Source organism: Trachurus japonicus, chromosome 10, assembly GCF_045865225.1.
Source record: "Trachurus japonicus isolate A0001 chromosome 10, Traja_1.0".
In the NCBI taxonomy this organism is placed as follows: domain Eukaryota; kingdom Metazoa; phylum Chordata; class Actinopteri; order Carangiformes; family Carangidae; genus Trachurus; species Trachurus japonicus.
The window spans coordinates 7,674,140-7,691,881 of record NC_140916.1 but is presented as its reverse complement, the minus strand read 5'-3'; the positions used below and the strand labels follow the sequence as shown (position 1 = coordinate 7,691,881).

Below are 17,742 nucleotides of genomic sequence, written 5' to 3'. Positions count from 1 at the left end.
GACTGTCGTCAGTGCCGAGGCATAAAAAGACGTTAATGTTTAGGGTAAAATGTTCCTGTCAAATGTCGTCTCGTTCTGTGAAAAGCCATCTTATCCAGGGGACTTTTGTCATCTCGCATTTCTCTTGTCACAGTCATCAGTCTACTGAAGCATGAATGCCAAAACGCTGTCAATATAAAAGGGCAGTTCCTCAGAAATGGTCGGAAAGTCTAAGGGCATGGTGCTGAGAAAGTTTTTTTAAGAAAAAAAAAGAAAAGAAATAAGATTGAGTTCGATTATACAAAGCTTCACAAAAGTTACATTTTCATTAATGTTTTCTCCAGAGTCTTCAACTTTTAACTTCTAAAAGAGCCTTGGCTTAAAGGTTCTTTAACTTTAGTAAATTAAAAATGAACCTACTAAAAAAATGAACCTGGGTTTTAACAACCAACAAAGTAAAAGACCACAGCAAATTCCTCTTAATTCATGTCTGTTCATCTTTCTGGGCTTTGACCTAAACTCTGGTTTTCAAAGTGCTGTAACATTTCAACTATTTGAATGAGCACTGTCTGAAAAGCTCAGTCTCACGTCAGGAGGATCTTTCATGCAGGAGCTACATGTTGGTACGAAGAATCTGATTAATGGGCAAAAGTGATATTTAGTTCAACTTTGACGCCTCTTTAATTTCCCCTGCCAGTTTTATTGTAACGCATGTTTTCCCAACCTCCAAATCAACTACAGCACTGCTTTAATGTTACAACAGTGCCAACACACCGGCTGAGCTCAGTGGGGAGCGACAGGCATGCTGCCATAAATAGAGGAATATAAATACTGCAGATTTCTAGGCACATTTATAAAATATTGTTCGTTATATGTCAGTAACTCAGTGTTTTTGTGGGAAAAATATCAAGATACTGACCTGTGTTTAGTAACACTGCACAAAAACTAACAGACAGCTGGGGACAATAATTATCAAATATTTTTTAATATCTTAATATTGCAAAAATACAAATAGATGTAATAGACACACAATCTCATCTGTATAGTAAAAATATAAATGTGCAGTAGCCTATCTCAGTACAACATAGTGAGCAATGTGTTAAACATGTTTCTATTTTACAACCTCCTGAACAAAACACAGGTGATAAAGCAGGTGTTTAACAACAAATGCATGAGTAACCCTCCTCTCCTCCAACCACAGAGCACGGTGAGGGGTTCCTGTGAGACACCGCCACCCACTGTTAGCTCAGAGTATTAACCCTGTTGGTTCAAAAACAAAACTTACTATTAAAAAAAAAGAAAATCATCATTTCACTGAGTTTCTGTCATGCATGTGGATCTAATCTCATGAAGCTCAAAGTTCATTGAGGCAAATGGAGGAAAAATGACCTCTGCATCATCAGAGCTTTGAGATGGCGGTGAGCAAGGAGCCAGTCAGCACGACGCAGGAGGCCAAGAAGAAGATGATACAGTTGGCTACCCCCTGAGAGATAAAACATGTGTAACATCAGGTCCAGGTAGTAAACGTGCTTCATCTCAGTCTAAATGATCAAAACCGATTTGCCAATGTGGGAACAGTCTTCAGACATGTTCTCCTTGGTAAACGATGCCTATGTGTTGGAGCCACTGTAACAAACAACCAGTGAGCAAGATGATATGGATTATTGAACATGATCAGTGTTATGCAGTGTTAGGATCCTTACTTTAATCTCTCTGAACACCAAGGACCCCCACAGTGCTGCAACCAGACCGTATCCCTGATGAGGAGAAGACCACAACAACAAGCTGTTTACTGAACACACATCACTGACTTTAAAATCACTCACCTTGTATTTGTGTTGACTTTGTAGATGAGTGAAAGTGCTGCAGGGGCAAGTTTTTTTGTTTTTTTTGGGAGTTGTTGTTGTTGAATTGCACACATTCTGCACAGAACGAGCTCCTCAAGGAGTCAAATGTGAATCAGAGAGTGAATGTGGTTGTGCAGCACGGCTGATTAGTTGACCTCAAGGAGGAAGGAAAAAATGGATAAAAGTAGAAGCTGAGGCCACCGGGCTCTGTTTATTTCTCTTTTGTGCCTTCCATTTATATACATGCTGCAATCACCACTTTACCTGAGGCTATAGACTCTGCAATAAACATGAGCAAGCACTTCTTTCTTTAAGCCGTTTAAGCAACTATATTCAGTCCATCCAGTGCCAACTTACACCACTTTTCATGGGGAATTAGAATAATGAGACACATGTAGTTGTGCAAGTAGATTATAGACTCAGACATAATGAGATGTCTCAGCAGCTACTGGCTGGAGAGGATGCCATTATAAGTTTGATGATCTGTCAAGTTTTGTTTGCCCCTTGAAAACTATAACTATTCATGTAGTTTGTTGTGTTTGTGTACAGATGGCCTCGACACACAGCGAGGTTTCCAACACCCCATGACAAAATCTCTAATCTGATGCAGACGTCAGAATCTCAACAGGAAGATCCAGTATCACTAGTAACTAACAAAGAAACGATCCATCTGTCCTGCTGCTTGTTTGTTGGTGGACATCCAAAATGAGTTTCACACTACACAGGGATGTTTCACACTACACAGGTATGTCAACATTAAAAACTGCTAAAACCCTCAAAATTAAAAACCTGGGGAAGATTATTCTAGTGTGTCTGTGCTCTTGCTCTCTCGCAATGTAGCAGGTGAATATTCAAATTGAATTTGCCAGATTAAGAGGTGGTGAAAAGACAGTATTATTTCCATTACCGCTCAATTGCTGGGATGATTACTTACTGCGGTAACAATAGGAAAGGTAATGACTGCACTCAGGTAGTTATTAGCTAGGAACCAGCAGTATGTAGCTAATGCCCACATTAGTCCAGACAACAGACCTGAGGAGAAAAGCAGAGTCAAAAACAGCGTCAACAGTTCACAGTGCAGGAAAATACAGTTTAGTAGGAAAAACACTTGCCCGACACACTCATTCATTTTTAGTCAGTAATGCACAGTAAGAGACGAGACTGCATGGTGTCACGAAATTAAAGTCCACTCTGATAGCCTCATCCACCCAGCTGTGAAACCAAATGTCTGATCTAAACTCGCAAGCCACACTGCAGGCCAGGTTTTGGGCCAGAGTGGACTTGTTCAGCTCCCGCAGTCTTCCCTGAATCATCACCGCCAAACCCCGACTGGATGTGTTTGCACATGCAGCTCGGCAAAGGAAGTTGCTGTAGTTCCTCCACAACAGCTGATGCTTCCTGTGCTTGGTGAGATTCAAACTGGAGTTATTATTAGACGCCCTGGTGGGTCGTGGTGCACGGCAGCTCAGCGGTACATCGACATAATCAGCTGGTGGAAAATAATGCTATATTCAGGCCCCTGAGCTTTTCCACTCTCAGTTGAGAGCAGAGCAGTGTTATAGACCAGATGCCCAGCCTGAGACAAAAGCTTGTAGTTCCTGCACTGACGGTGCATGAGTCATTACTTTCAGTTCACTATTTTGGAAACCTGGAGAGACGCCCAATATTTGATACGGTAATAAAGAAATCTATCCCAGGGACAATGATTACTGACATCTGAATGCATTTTTTATCTATAAATAAAACTTAAAATAAAACTTTTGATTCCAGTCTTTTTCAAAATCAAATACATTAGGTTGTTGCTCCAATTGAAAAGCTGGCTTTAATTTCTACATACGTTTCCAAAATTCACAGAAATGAGTCCCCGTTTTGTAAAGTTGTTGTTAAAAGTAACTCTTTTCACTCCACTGACAGGTTTTTATGCTCAGAGCACAGTCGATGCCTACAGGGAGAAAGCACTAGAGGGTTTATATAATATAGTTAAACGAAATCAAAAAACCTTAAGTGTGAGTGGCACTAAAAAGTGAAAGCAATCAGATCATGGTGATGCCACAAGTGTGAACACAGAGGCTGTGTTACCTGGTAGGATGGCTCTGGAGTAAACCCTGGGCTTGTTGTTCATTGCAGCACAGTAGATGGCAAAGTACACGGTGTTAGCAAGAAAAATGCCAGAGCACTGCGCATAAACATAGTCGAGGTCTGCAAAGGAGAAGTTACAAGAATTGACAGTTTAACAGTTAAGTGTTTTTCTCTGTGGGTTTGCAATAAATGAAAGACATGCTTGAAAATCAAGTGGTTGATCAATATGGGCAAGTTCAATGTTAGAGCTTACTGTAAGTGATTTACACACACACACACACGACTTTAGAGAATCACTCAGGAAACTGGATTTTAAATCTAATCCTCTGGAGGGTCCAGAGCTATTTATAGACCAACACTGGGCCACATTCTTCACACTGAGACATCCTTTTAATCGCTTTGAAATTCTTTTTCCTTTCTTTTGGGTTTAGTAATAATAATGGCCGTTACTGAACACAAAATCCATACCGTAGACGCTGGCTCCGTGGAACATGCTGTCATGGCATGATGAATGACTCTTGATGTAGAGGATGGGTGTAAAGGAGGAACCATACAGCAGGCCCGAGATTACAGCGAGCAGGCAGCCTCTGAGGAAGAGGATAAGGGACAGACTGAAGAACTGCAGGAGGAGGTCTTAAATGTCCCCTCAAGAAATGCAAGCATCATTTATGAAGCTGCTAAATGAATGTCTGACTGACTGAATGTGCATTTTCAGGCGTTGGGTGTATTTGAGTGCCCTTATTGCTGCAGGTTATTCTCTCAGAGAGATCCATTAATCATCATCAACTCTTTTCGTGAGTCATTAATAAAAGTAACGTCTCACCGTTTCTTACCTGAAGAGTGTCACATTTAATAAGAGACACAGGTATATTTAAAAATCAAGTAGGTCAGCACCTTCAGATTGAGTAACTAAAAAGATCTCTAAAGCCTAAGGCTTCTTGTAAAATATGTAACTTTATCCTCGAGGAACATATCAGTTTAATCAGAATCAATGTTTTATTCACGCTCCCTTGTCTTGGTATTTGAATGTTTGCACACGGCCCATCGACTGCTAATGAGCTGGACTCACATGAACCGCCTGGTCCTTGGTCCTAGGACGTCGATCCAGAACTCAGAGTAACTTGGTCCATAGCTGCCTGAATGCGTTCTCTGAAGAAAGAAACAGTCATGTTGTCTTTCACAACAATGACACCATCGGAGTAAACAAGACAGGATAAAGTCATCACAACCGCTGCTACAAAAAAAACCAAAGCAGCGGCATTGACTATCCTTCACATTTTACTTGAGAGTATTGGGAAATTTAAATTACTGAAGAGAAGGTGAGAAAAATAAACTAGCGTGCGATCAATGTGCTCACCCTGTCGATGAGTAATGGAATAGATTCAGAATCAGGATGCAGCTCCACGTCCACTTTGACAAAGAAAAAGATCAGCCCACTGGAACAGAAAACACAAAATTCACACTCAAAACAAGACAAGGCAACAGAGTATGAACATATGTGTTGCTGTTGTCTTATATCTTAGACAACAGCACTGGCTGTAAGTTTGGAAACCTTAGTTCCAGATTCACCTCAAAAGACATAAACCAGCTCCGCAGTAATTTAATATTGGCCTGGAAACATCCTGAGCAACTATCCCAAACCAGCCGAATCTGTGAAATAGATAAGGGAGGGAAAATGTCAAAGTTACTGTTTAGTTAAAATTCACCAAAAGCAAGACTTTATTTTTCCATTCTGGATGGAAAAACACCACATTACTGATTCTGACCTTGAAGTGGCCCAGCCCATCAACAAGCTAGAGGACCCCCAGAGTAAAATCCCAAGGCCGAGGCCGATTGCTTTAATAATTGGAACAACTGTTATATTTCCTGTGAACGACATGAGCAGAGAGTTAAACAATATGAACATCTTAGAGTATGGACTTACTTGCATTCTTTCTTTATTGGTAGAGGGAAGACACACAGTACAACAACCTACACCAGAGAATTAAGATGCTTGGGATATTTATTTCAAACTTGGGGAAAAACTAGGAGAAATGTCTCGTTTTTTACTTCAACGCATCATCATTAGCGTCTGTATTCTGGTCAGTGTGCTCCAGATGTCCACAGTATCACATGGGAGCAATAATCACTTGGTTTTGCCCAGTAACACTGAAGACCCTAGAGCCTGATTACCAACCCCTAACAGGATGAGGTTGATGATGGTCGACATGTTGCCTTATTAAACATTTGGGAGCTTGTTACTGTATATTATCATTAGTGTTTTCTCACAGAGACACAGAAAATAACAATCTATTCTCGTTTGGATGGAAAAATGATTGTAAAATGTGGTGCGAGAGCTCAGATTGTGAGAAAAGCAGGATAGTAATTTTACAGCAACAGCAGCTCTTTGAAGCAGTGGTAAATAGTATGAAATTGGGACATTCCGCCAGCGTCCTTAAAGTTGATGCTCCGACAACATCACTTTAACATGGACTGCAGCAGATGGGCTCTTTAAGATGGATGCTTTAAGTGCATCTGCTGCAGCATCCAAATGTCCAGCTGGACACTTGAAGAAGATTTGATCCTGTGAGGCCAACAGCACTCAACCACACCAACATAAATTAGAGCTTCAAGTTTGGCTTTCATGGTACAATACCTGTAGCCCAGATCACTCCACCGAGCATCGCAAATGGGTGGAACTTGGGCGACTGAAGCATCAGATCTCCAACCATAGATACGGCCCATATGGCTGCGCAGTTCACCCACTGGAAAAACATCCCTGTCAACAGAGCAGAGGGAAACTTTTATGTAGGCCATCACATTTTTAAAAAGCACTTGAGGATTTCTCTTCTAGAGAATCAAATCAAAAGCAGACTTAATAACTTCTTTGGATGAAAATGTTAAAAAGCTGTGTTCTCACCGTCCCCCGTCTCTATCCTCTTGACAGGAACAAAGTTGCTGCCGTACAACAACACAGCAACTACATTTGCAGCAATTCCATAGGCGAAGTGAGTCATGTTGGTCGAGTTATACGTGAAATCAAATGTTTCCACTTTGCCAACTGCAGCATTTCCAGAGCCTCGGCCTCCTGGAGTCAATACAAATAAAAATAAATAAACGTCAGAGAACACCTACAGCCACATTCATTCACTAAATCATTCATATACAGTCCAATTAGAGTTTGGTTCACCCCACCTTGTCCGACTCCGGTGCTATGGCAGCTCTCCATCAATAATGTAGCTATAAATAAAAGCAAAGGTGAGCATTTTCCTTGGAGCATGGTAAAACTGAATAGTGTTTTGTTTCCTGTGATGGAGCCAGGCCTCAGAGCTGCCACCGGCTGAGACCACGTGTGTCTGCAGTGGGGAGGACGAGAGTCACTCAGGTGCTGCCAGTTATCTAATCACTCAGTGTGCAGATGACACAGAGCCGTCTGAGGGCTGCCTCTGTCTCTGTGGGCTCATCAATGTTATTAAGTTTGTTGGAGCGTGAGTGAACTCATTAATCAATAACTGTGTTCTAATTAAGTTTCTCTTCTCTTTCACTTTACAATGTTGTTTACAGGCTGCAGGTTTACTCTCATATTTGTAGCTTGCAGGTAAAACAGTAGTGTTTAATTAAAAATGACTATGAATAAATAAATTGATGAGGGCCTCATTCAGCTGGCTCACATCAAACCATGACAGTGTGCAATAAAATGACGAAAATAATAAAGAGTATAACCTAAAAGATGTTTATCAGGAGAATCACTTTGCTGTAGTTTGCCAAAGCATAGGCTAGTTTGCATAATGATGGTTATAGCTGCATTTAACAGGGTCCTTGACTGTGCAGATAGATGCCTTTAGGCCACACTCTCATGCCATCCGCAGCTCAGAATAACACGAGAAGACTTTGTGACTATAATTGGAAATAAAAACCAAAGCCGTTGTCTTTTATTAGAAAAATAATCCAGACACTGTGAAATGTGTGATTATACTAAACACAACGTTTCAGTCAGACCTCATCTGTCCTCTCCTCTGGCAGAAGAAATGGTCTGAAATTGGCCTACTTAACTTTTTTTTTTTTTCATGAGCATCACATATTCATGGGCTAGTTTGTTCTACATCAGACACAAAAGCACAAAATTATCCCTCCAGACTCCAGACCCTTATAATAACTCCAGCCCTCATTCCCCAGCCTTAATTTAACATTAGTTATGTACACATTGGTTTCTACTGAACAGCTCTGATAAACACATGGACCTGTTGGTAACTTTCCCTCCTTTGATTTGAAGACTCATGCAGCTGGTATGTTGAGGATGACAACACTTGTATAGACATCAGTTGTCTTTATGGGCCACAACACAATAGCTCCATATTTAAACCGGTTTCTAACTCACGCCAGGATATCCTGCAAAATGGACTCCTGCTCCCTGCCCGAGGAGGAAATATTTATCTCCTGATGTTAACCGTTTCCTTTTCACATCTATTTTTCCCTATTCTATTATGAATAACTTGGACACATTTGCTCTTTAATTAGGGAACTGGACCAGTAGGTGTCGCCTGAAACGCGCAGATGAATAATAGATGAGGATAGGCTACTTGAAGTTCCTCACTGAGCAGAGGTGTGTGTGTGACTTTTCACCCTCACCTCTAACCCCTGGATTTAAATTTCATCAAATAACCTTAAAATCCACACTGACCTTACTGAAATCCTCCTAACAATGCCTGTTAGATTAATGATATCAATCTCGCATTTTTGGGGATTTATAGTCTCAAACGGGCTCTGGGCTGAAAATAAGTGTTGGAATATATACTGTATATATATATATTTCTTTTTCAAGCAATGGAAAAGTGAATCCGACACATTTGCAGGGGAGGTTCATTAAATTTCACTCATACTATGTAGACTGGCGAGAGGTGTCCACATTAATATACAAATTCACACAACAAATCCAGTTTGTCCATGAAAAAGGACGAAAAAACCAACAACAACAACAAAACCTGACGCAGGCTCATGTTTGTGTTGTGGGGAGGTTTCCTCAGCGCCTCCATCCGCTGCGTAGTTGTCTCTGTGGCCACAAAGCCTCCCTTTCAAAATGAGTTTCGGAAGTTGTGCGCTCCTCCCTGCTTTGAGTTTAGCGCAAAAAAAAAGACACGCAATGATAATAACATAAGTTCTAATGGGGAAGTCTCGCTCTCACCGGCTGTGCTTCCCTTTCCTAAGACTGACAAGCAGCTTTCGGAGATGCCCTCTTTCCAAAAGGAGTTTGTTAATTGCGACAGTGTGTGGGGTCTATTTGTTTTTTGTGGTTTTACATGTTGGATACTCGCCGCAGCACCGGGACAGGAGGACTGACAGAGACAAGTACCGACACACCCGTGGGCTGTATAATTTGGAGCCTAATGCTGACCATCCGGACTCCGTGGACTTTCAGACCGGTGCCAACTTTGGTGTCCCGACCCGGTCCAACGTGGTCTACATAACGCTCAAGTCCAAGCGGCTAAAACCAGCAAACATACGGGGCACAGTCAGACCAAAACTGAGGAGGAAAGTGAGAAGGGATAAACCGGTTAATTCAGCTTTTACGCAGAACAGACTGGGCACTTTGGAGCGAGACGCGGGCCAAATTAAGCACAACTTTGAACCAAATAAGGCTTCCTGGAGAGAGAGCAGGGACGTTGACTACAAATCTTTAGATATAATCCATAAATCTCATCTAGATGCAGCAGCAGCAGCAGCAGACTCTTCTCACATTAGTTCTATACGGATCTACAGCCAAAGGGCACCGCCATGGTTCAGCCCACAGGACGTGAGAGCCATGCGCTTTCTCGCGGATGCCAAAGTTTTGCGCATCAGAGAAGTTTCTCACGGAGACTTTGCCTCGCGTCTGATTTTCGAGGGTGAGACGACGAGGGTCTCCCCGGCGAACCAGGACCACGGCACGCGGCGGGGCACCGTGTGCGCGGGGCAGTGCGGGGTGATCAGCAGCCCCGTGGACACCACAGAGGTGTTCGCCTTCCACCTGGACAGGGTGCTGAGGCTGAACAGGACGTTACCAGCCGTCAGCAGGAGATTCAGGCGTTTGCACGGTAGGTTCACCGGTTACCTGAAGAGATGAGGATTGACTCTCTGATCCAAACTGGATTAAAGTTTGAGCAATTGTGATTCACTTGTGCATTTCACATATACAGTACAGTATTTTATTACAGCAGAATTCTTGTGCGTTTCATTGCAAACAGGGAATCATGCTAACAATCACTGATTAAGTGTGTGCTAGTCAGGAACAGAGAAGAGGAGAGAGTGAGGTTGGATGTGGGGAAGCTTCTGTGTAAGAAGGATTAATAATGACATGGCCTGATTGGTCGGTTTCCTCCTTTGAATGTGCTCAGGATCCAAATAATAAAATCAATTAACTTGACAACGGTGTAATCAGCCCTATTGAACAGATGAATAATATCACCCTGATTAAGTCAAATCCAGCAGTAGCTTTGTCACAGTCTTGCTGGTTTTAGAAGGAATACCATTATGCTTTAAGTACCTGCACATGAGAAATTAATTACTATTATGATCAACAAATGACAATCTAATCACACAGCATCTGTATGAAAATGAAATGAAATTAGTTTCCAGTGAATGAAGAGAAATGAAGCAGTGTGTTGTAGTGGAAACAGGGTTTCAGTCCTCACACCATAAAAAGCCTTGTCCACTGTGCCTCAGATAGCATGGCATCATGTGTCTGAGAGTTTGATTTGTTAGTGCTGCGATTGGAAATGAACAACATGTAAAAATTAAAGTATGAAATATTTATAAACACACTGAGGCACATTAGTCTAGCTTCTCCCCGCTCTCCGGGTTCCCCTGGCTCATTCCACCATGTTCCAAAGAAAACACTGCAGTAACAACATTTGCCGACGTGTTTGATAAACTGCATTTGGAGAAGTAAACACATCAGTCCATTAACAGCTCCGGTCCTCACTGAGGAGGGCGAGTTCCCGCAGCGAGAGACACTCAGGTTTATACATCTCGGACATTCTGGGTGGGAAAAACCCTTCTCTGTGTTTCTGTTAGCTGGATCTGTTCAGTAACATGAGGTAGACACTGTGCAGCCTCCAGGCCTCTCTATGTGTTAACCTGAAAAAATGCCAATGAGGTCACCACTCATGAAGCGCATGCATTGCTCAGTAAGCTTTCCCTGGATAAAAATAGGTTTAAAAACTCTGTGAGACTGAGCAGTTGTTCCAGCCTGACCGATGTAAATCCCTCTGTCCTTCCTCTTTAGATGGTCAGCCCTGTCCAGTGGTGTCATGGGATGCGTCGCTGTACCCAGAGGGCCTTGCTGCAGGCTGGGCCACTGTGAGGTTAACATGGGGGGGCTACCAGAGCTCCCTGAAGCAAAGGTGCTGGCACAAGAACATCAGCCCGAAGCCCGACTCCGGCTGCTCCACCATCCATCACTACGAGTGGAGCAAGCTGGCTCTGTTTGACTTCTTGTTGCAGGTAAATGAGGCAGTTTGAACACTAAACTGTGACAATAAGGAACTAAAAAAAAGCTTCTCCATTCTTGTGTTTTTGATTTTGTCAAGTTAAAGCCTCCTCGGGCTTCTTTGAATTCCTAAAATGCTCCATGACTTTTCCTAACCTCTTTTTGTCTGACATTAGCAATATGCTCCAACAGCTGTTGCTGCTGAAAAAAAAAATAGGTTAAATATCCTCTGAGGTTTCGTCCTTTGGCTGGAGCGACTCCTTGTTTCCTGTGTGGGAAGCCTCACTGGATCACAGTTTGGCATTGAGGACAAGTCCCCGGAGAACTCTTTAATTCGCTCGCTGATCACGGAGCAGCAAAGTCTTGTAGAGTGAGGACTGCAAAACAGTTTTGATAGAGCCAGTAAATTAGTTGTTGCGGCCACAGTGCCACAGCTTTGATCGTGCATCTCCTGTAAGTTCTTCATTTCAGGTTTCTTATAAATAAATCAATGAATAAGTAACAAGAAACTCATATTGTGCAGTTTAGAGAGACACATTCCCGAGAGTACATGAACCATCTTGTCAAAGAGGGAAGTGAATTGAATATGATGGAGTTATTACGCCGGTTTATCAGGCGCTGAGTTACAGACAAGTCACATCTATTCATATCAGAGAAAGTTATTTACTTGTCCCGAATTGACCCACAAGTGAAGAGCAACAGCTGCGTGAATCTCCTGCGGTTCCTCTGATTGAGACAGATGTTGGCTGCGGAGGAGGGGTTAATAGTTTTGGTTTAAAGTATTAGGACTCACAGAGAGGTATGCTTCATGGCTTTTTGGCTTGATTGACAGGTATCCTGGAGGTATTTCTGCACATCGCTTCATGTCTTGGTGGATGCTCACTCATCCAAGTCTCCCAATCCCCCTGGTTTCTCTAAAAGGCGTTCACGAGTGTCACTTAATCCTGACTTCAAAAGTCCCATCTGAGACCCATGTGTCAAGATGCTGCATCCTTAGGGCTTCCCCCTACAGCCTGGTTGGTAGCACCATCAAAAACCTCATCCAATCAAATGGTTTAACATAGTGAGAATGATTGAAGGATGAGATCCTTTTTTTTTGTTTATTTGAGGTGCTGCCTGACAGGGTTGAGAAAGTCCACTGAGCAATCATGTCAATCAACAGTCTGATCTACTGCAGCTTCAGGAGAATTAAAAAAACAGTTTACTTGTCAGGCTTTTCAAATGGCTCAAAATGGGGGAAAAAAAAAAAAGAAAATTACAGAAAGACCAATTGGAAAATCCATAGATGCCACTTGTAACTTTGACTTTACTCACAACTGAAACTCCACTCTGAGGAAATGTGAACTTTTCCCTTTTTCAGATTCACAACAGACTGGATCAGAGCTGCTGTGGGTTCAGGCCCCGGCAGCAGGACGCATGTGTGGAGCTGGGCCTCCACGCTGAGTGTGGGGACCAGGCGCAGATACCACTGGCAAACATCGTCCACCGGGGTCACGACCCCAGACACCTGGTCTTCGCCAACAACAAGGGGTTCTTCGACCGCAATGAGGACAACTTGGACTTCAGGCTGTTGGAGGGAATCAAGGAGTGAGTTTGAGTCACAATACTGAAACAGATGAAAAAACAAACAAATTATTATCTGATTAATACTGATTATCTCAGTGTTGTTTACCTTGCACATTTAAATCAAAAGATTAGATTTCAATGAGACTTTTTTGTTGTACTTAAAACATCAACACATGTTGCTGAAAATGTCAACAGTGTTTTACTATTTCTAAAATGTTTTTTGGTTAAGAATATAAATACAATAATCTGCAACTTTAAGCACAAATCAGCTATTAAAGATAATAAAAAATGTCATTTTTAATCAGTGAAATCCCCTTTTGAGCTTTAAAACCACAGTTTAAACCATAAACCCTTATTTAATGCTGTATTACAATCAATCAAAGACTTATTTAACTTTGGTTTGACAGAGTAAAGCTCAGATGAATCCACGTGACAAGTGTGCCCCTGTTTGTTCCCTACTGATCTGTGTGGATATGTAATTCCAACCCGTCCCGCAGAGACATTGCTTTCATTTCATCCATCTTTTGATCAATAAATCAGTGGCGACAGAAAAGGAGATGTGGTTTGGCATGGGCACTTGTAACTGCTCCAAACATAGGTCCTTGTGATCCTCATCAAAACTGCAGCTTCTATTCTGGCATCAGAATCAGATAAAAGGGCAACCTAAGTTTATATTTAGCTGCTAACAGATGACGTTAAAGATCACAGGGCGTCATTTATACCTGATTTTTTATTTTGATCTCTTTGTAGATTTGAAAGTGTTTTAATCTCTGACTTTTATCAAAGCGAAATACACTGAGGGTTGAGGTTCCCATCAGACGCTGTTACAGTTAATTGGGAAAGTTGGGCTTAAAAGGTTACGATACAGTAGATACAGTTTTCTCTTTCCCAGTTGTTCTCGAAGTTAACTAATCGCACATCGAGAGACAAGCCACAAAGCTGCATCTCTGGATGATAGATCAAAGCAGCACACAACACTTTTAGTTTAACCATGTTCAAGCCACTCTAAGTACATAGGTTCAACCCACATCCATTTGTCTTGTTCTTGTTGAACACACTTGGAGGTGTCACTCACCCACATTCATATTTAAAAGACAAAAAGTACGACTAAGCCCAGGACCGACTCCAAACCTGACGGCTGCAGCCAGCTGCTACTCAGCATCTCATGATGGAGCCCATTCATCTCATATTTAGTCTGTTCTGATATTTTACTCCCATTAGTGCAGCTTTCATCCACTCAAAAGCTGTTAAAAAGTCTATAAATACAATAATTTTTAACTTTCCATATGCAATTATGAGTAACCTTTCATTTTACTGCACTTCAACTTTTTACAGGGCAATAAGTGTAATTTCAAATGTCAAAACTATTTTTTCCACCACTTATGGAAAGCCACTAAACACCTGAGAAGTGCTTGTACTTCAGAATTTAGTATTTTCTTTACAGCTTTATACTTTTACACAACATTTATATACTTACTTTTACTGTACTTTTTTAAAACAGTGACAGTGTCAGAGAGACAGGAAGGTAGGGGGGATAAAAAGAGGGGTTGCCACTTGCCAGGCAGCGAAGGGTTGTGGGTTGGATTAGGTGCAGGCTGCTGTGGTAAGGGCCAAACCTTGATGGTACAAGCTTTAACTGTTGTTTCCCACAATCAACCCATCCTGAATACATACTGTAATTCATTAATTGCATTTACTGTACCATACAATTGTAGGTACTTTTACACATTACAAATATAATGCTACAAGAGTGGAAAGCAATATCTTGTCAAGGCCAAAAGACTTCATTCAATTATTTAATATTTCACAAAAAGGTTAAATTTAGAGAAAAGGGGAAGCAAGCCCTGTTATGGTACTGTAGCTACCTTTCCTTTTTCAGATTGTGACCACAATCATTGAATATGTGGGGATTTATTTCACAGTTTGACATAAGCTTCCACTACAATCTTGAAAAGCCAGCTCCTGCCTTGAACCCTTTCATGGCAGTGTGTTTAGTTTGCTGAATACTGTTAGCTGTAGTATGAAGACAGAAGGTGGTATCTGTCAATGAGTCATTCGGTTTCCTGCTTGCTCCTTCACTTGATATTGTTTTCTGTGCTTTTTTTCTCTGAGGTCACACTCACATTCTCAGTATCTAATTCCTGTGAAGAAACAACCAAGATAAACTTGCAGCAAAGATGAAATTGACTGTCACATCCTATTCATCATGTAGTTTTTTCAACAGGTTTCATCCTGCAGTTACTATAACATACACCGCCTCTTGCAAAAAAGATGCTACAGCTTCACCTCCTGACAAACTACCAGACTGCCTCTGCTCTCCAGCCAAGAGACGTGTCTGAAATTAAAATTTGGATTGACTTTTTTCTCACCTCTGTGTATTTGCAGGCTCCCAGAGCAGGCGGTGTCGGTCCTGAGGAGTCGGAGGCTCAGGGAGAAACTCCTCCAGTCTTTGTTCCTGGACCAGACGTACTGGGAGAGCCAGGGCGGGCGACAGGGCATCGACAAGCTGATCGATGTGATCGAGAGGCGGGCGAATGTCCTCCTCACCTACATCAACGCCCACGGGATCAAAGTCATCACAATGAATGTGTGATGAAATTCACACCAGACAGAAGCCAAATTACTGAGACACACACAAAACAAAAGTCCCAAGTCGGCCCTTTTACAAGACACTGGAGCTTCATCCATTTACATTTTGTTCTGGATAATAACATCAGCTACAGTCGTGACTAAAAACTTTAGGTTTAAGTAATGCAAATTGTTTAATATTATGTATCAAAAGAGTGTGACACAGATTAATTAATATATGTATTTTAAAAAAATATTGCTAATGAAGGACTTATTATAAACTGTCAAAATAGTTGTCATGGTGATAACTTTGCAATGGAAAACTGTTCAACCAATCATTTGCAAGAGAGACTGATTCTGACTTTGACTTAAGGAAACTAATTAGTTTTACTTCCGTCTTTTAAGTCCTCATTACTTTCTCTCCCGGAGGCCAGTGTGCTGTTGTCATTATGTAAATACTTGGTGCCGTTATAAATCCTTTATCCTTCCAGCGAGTGAAATTTGCACTGTGTATGATGGGAAGACTCTTCATGATGTTATTTTTCCTCCAGCAGATGCTAAGAATGAAAATGTCGGTGAAGCCTCTTTGTATGAAACAAGCCACAGCCAGGATCCACTCTGCACATTATTAAGCTGAATTTTTTTTTTCGATTTTAATGAGTAATTTATTCTTGAGTCTCTCATGCACAGTCTTAAAAATATTCTTTTGCCAAAACCCTGAGGAGGCTTCACTTGTTTTCCTCACCTGTGTTATTTCATGTTTTTAAGATTGTTAAGTATTATCATGAACATTTTTTATTATGCAACAACATGGACAGAACTGGGGGCAGTGACTGTATGTGAAAAAAACCAAAGCTCTTTATGACAAGTTGTGCTGTTCACTCTCACATGCTTAATTTTAGCTCAACTACAGCGACTTCTTCCATCATAACCGTTTTCATTGTATTTATTTATTTTTTGTACTTTCTTTTCTAAATATTGAAGACGTTTGAACATGAAATGGTCAATAAAAACAAATATTTGTCAAACACTTCAGCCTAATAATGATCTGTAGCTTTTCATTTTAACTTAGGTATACTGAATTTTGCCATGGCGTGACAGATGAGGGCACCTTTAATTTCATTTCATTTCATTTCATAACCTTTATTTAAACTCGGAGATATATTGAGGAGTAACCTCATTTACAATATAGCCGAGACCTGACAGGTAATTTGTCAGTTAAAGATAGGATCTCCGTTTCATTTTCATCCGCTTTGTATGCGTTTGTGTAAAAGGTTTCAGACTTGTTCTTCATTATCTGTTTAGTGTTAAGCCTGCTCATTCTTACTGTACTAAGTATATACATGAAAATGCAATAGCAAAGACATTTTTTCCCCTCCTGGCCACCTACTTAAAGCTCAATCAGAAATAGTCTGTGGCTGTGAAATCTGAGTTCCAGCGTGGCGTCTGCCTTTCATGCTGTGCTTTGGGCTCTCAGAGTTGGAGTTGACAGGGCTTTGAGGGTTATTTTGTCATGTCCATGCCGGGCATTCACTGGCCTGTTGTTTTAACCCCTCTGCTCCTGCATTAGTGCGTCAGTGGGGTCCATGCCTGTGTGTGTTTGTGTTAGAAAAACCTCTGTAGTTCCCAGAGTGCTCTGCAGCGGAACTTACTTTTCTTTACATGAATGTGTGTATGCATGTTCACACACAATGCAGACAAAGGGTGACTTTTGACCAATACATATATGTAACAATATATTCAAAAGCACACAGAAACACACACACACACACACACACACACACACACACACACACATAGACAAGGGTTGGGACCTGGACCTTCTCCATGTCTCCACATTCAGTGAAACGAGAGCACAGTGTGTACGGCTCTGCAGGTCAAGTGCCACACTCCAAACTGGCAAACAAGACTTTACAAGAAACTACTTAGTCAGTTGACTCAGACTCACCCTGCCATGCTCCAGCTTTTCAAACATGAAAATGACCGGAGCAGAGGATATAGTTAAGTCCTCTCCTCAAGTGAGCAAACATCTGCAGCAGCAGATGGAAGCAAAGACATTTTCCTGTCCAAATTAAAATCCTTGAAATCTCTACCAGGTTTATTGGATAAGAGACAGTTGACACAGTGAGTTGCCAATTCTGCTGCGATTTTATGAATTACAGTAACAGCTAAACAATTGAATTAAAGGTCCAGTGTGTAATATTTGTCAAGGTTTATTGGCAAAATCTGAATATGAATATATTTGTAGTGTATAATCGC

General features: G+C 41.4%; 2 protein-coding genes across 3 annotated transcripts; one reads left to right on the top strand and one right to left on the bottom strand.

The window, feature by feature from the left end:
- Positions 1-936: 936 nt before the first annotated feature.
- Positions 937-7,259, bottom strand: tmem144b (transmembrane protein 144b). Of its 2 annotated transcripts, XM_085789086.1 has the most exons (13): positions 7,080-7,259; positions 6,805-6,972; positions 6,541-6,663; positions 5,672-5,771; positions 5,475-5,555; positions 5,263-5,341; positions 4,975-5,054; positions 4,374-4,492; positions 3,906-4,025; positions 2,761-2,858; positions 1,683-1,736; positions 1,369-1,462; positions 937-1,239 (listed from the first exon to the last, which is right to left on the bottom strand). In XM_085789086.1, exons 1-12 carry the CDS (start codon positions 7,162-7,164, stop codon positions 1,379-1,381), a joined length of 1,191 nt encoding a protein of 396 aa, XP_085645212.1. In that variant the 5' UTR covers positions 7,165-7,259; the 3' UTR covers positions 937-1,239; positions 1,369-1,378. The 2 variants fall into 2 exon arrangements, with proteins under 2 accessions (XP_085645212.1, XP_085645211.1); XM_085789085.1 differs by lacking the exon at positions 7,080-7,259 and having other exon boundaries at positions 6,805-6,978.
- Positions 7,260-9,024: 1,765 nt separating this feature from the next.
- On the top strand, positions 9,025-16,590 carry gask1b (golgi associated kinase 1B). The gene is made up of 4 exons (XM_085789082.1): positions 9,025-9,955; positions 11,146-11,363; positions 12,710-12,936; positions 15,301-16,590. Exons 1-4 carry the CDS (start codon positions 9,046-9,048, stop codon positions 15,506-15,508), a joined length of 1,563 nt encoding a protein of 520 aa, XP_085645208.1. The 5' UTR covers positions 9,025-9,045; the 3' UTR covers positions 15,509-16,590.
- The last annotated feature ends 1,152 nt before the right edge of the window (positions 16,591-17,742 follow it).

Coding starts and splice junctions, on each gene's coding strand:
- tmem144b (XM_085789086.1), bottom strand. CDS start 7,164: ATGCTCCAAGGAAAATGCTCACCTTTGCTTTTATTTATAGCTACATTA. Junction 6,973..7,079: donor TAGCACCGGAGTCGGACAAG/GTGGGGTGAACC, acceptor TATTGACTCCAG/GAGGCCGAGGCTCTGGAAAT. Junction 2,859..3,905: donor CTCCAGAGCCATCCTACCAG/GTAACACAGCCT, acceptor TTTTCTCCTCAG/GTCTGTTGTCTGGACTAATG.
- gask1b (XM_085789082.1), top strand. CDS start 9,046: ATGGGGAAGTCTCGCTCTCACCGGCTGTGCTTCCCTTTCCTAAGACTG. Junction 9,956..11,145: donor GAGATTCAGGCGTTTGCACG/GTAGGTTCACCG, acceptor CTTCCTCTTTAG/ATGGTCAGCCCTGTCCAGTG. Junction 12,937..15,300: donor CTGTTGGAGGGAATCAAGGA/GTGAGTTTGAGT, acceptor GTGTATTTGCAG/GCTCCCAGAGCAGGCGGTGT.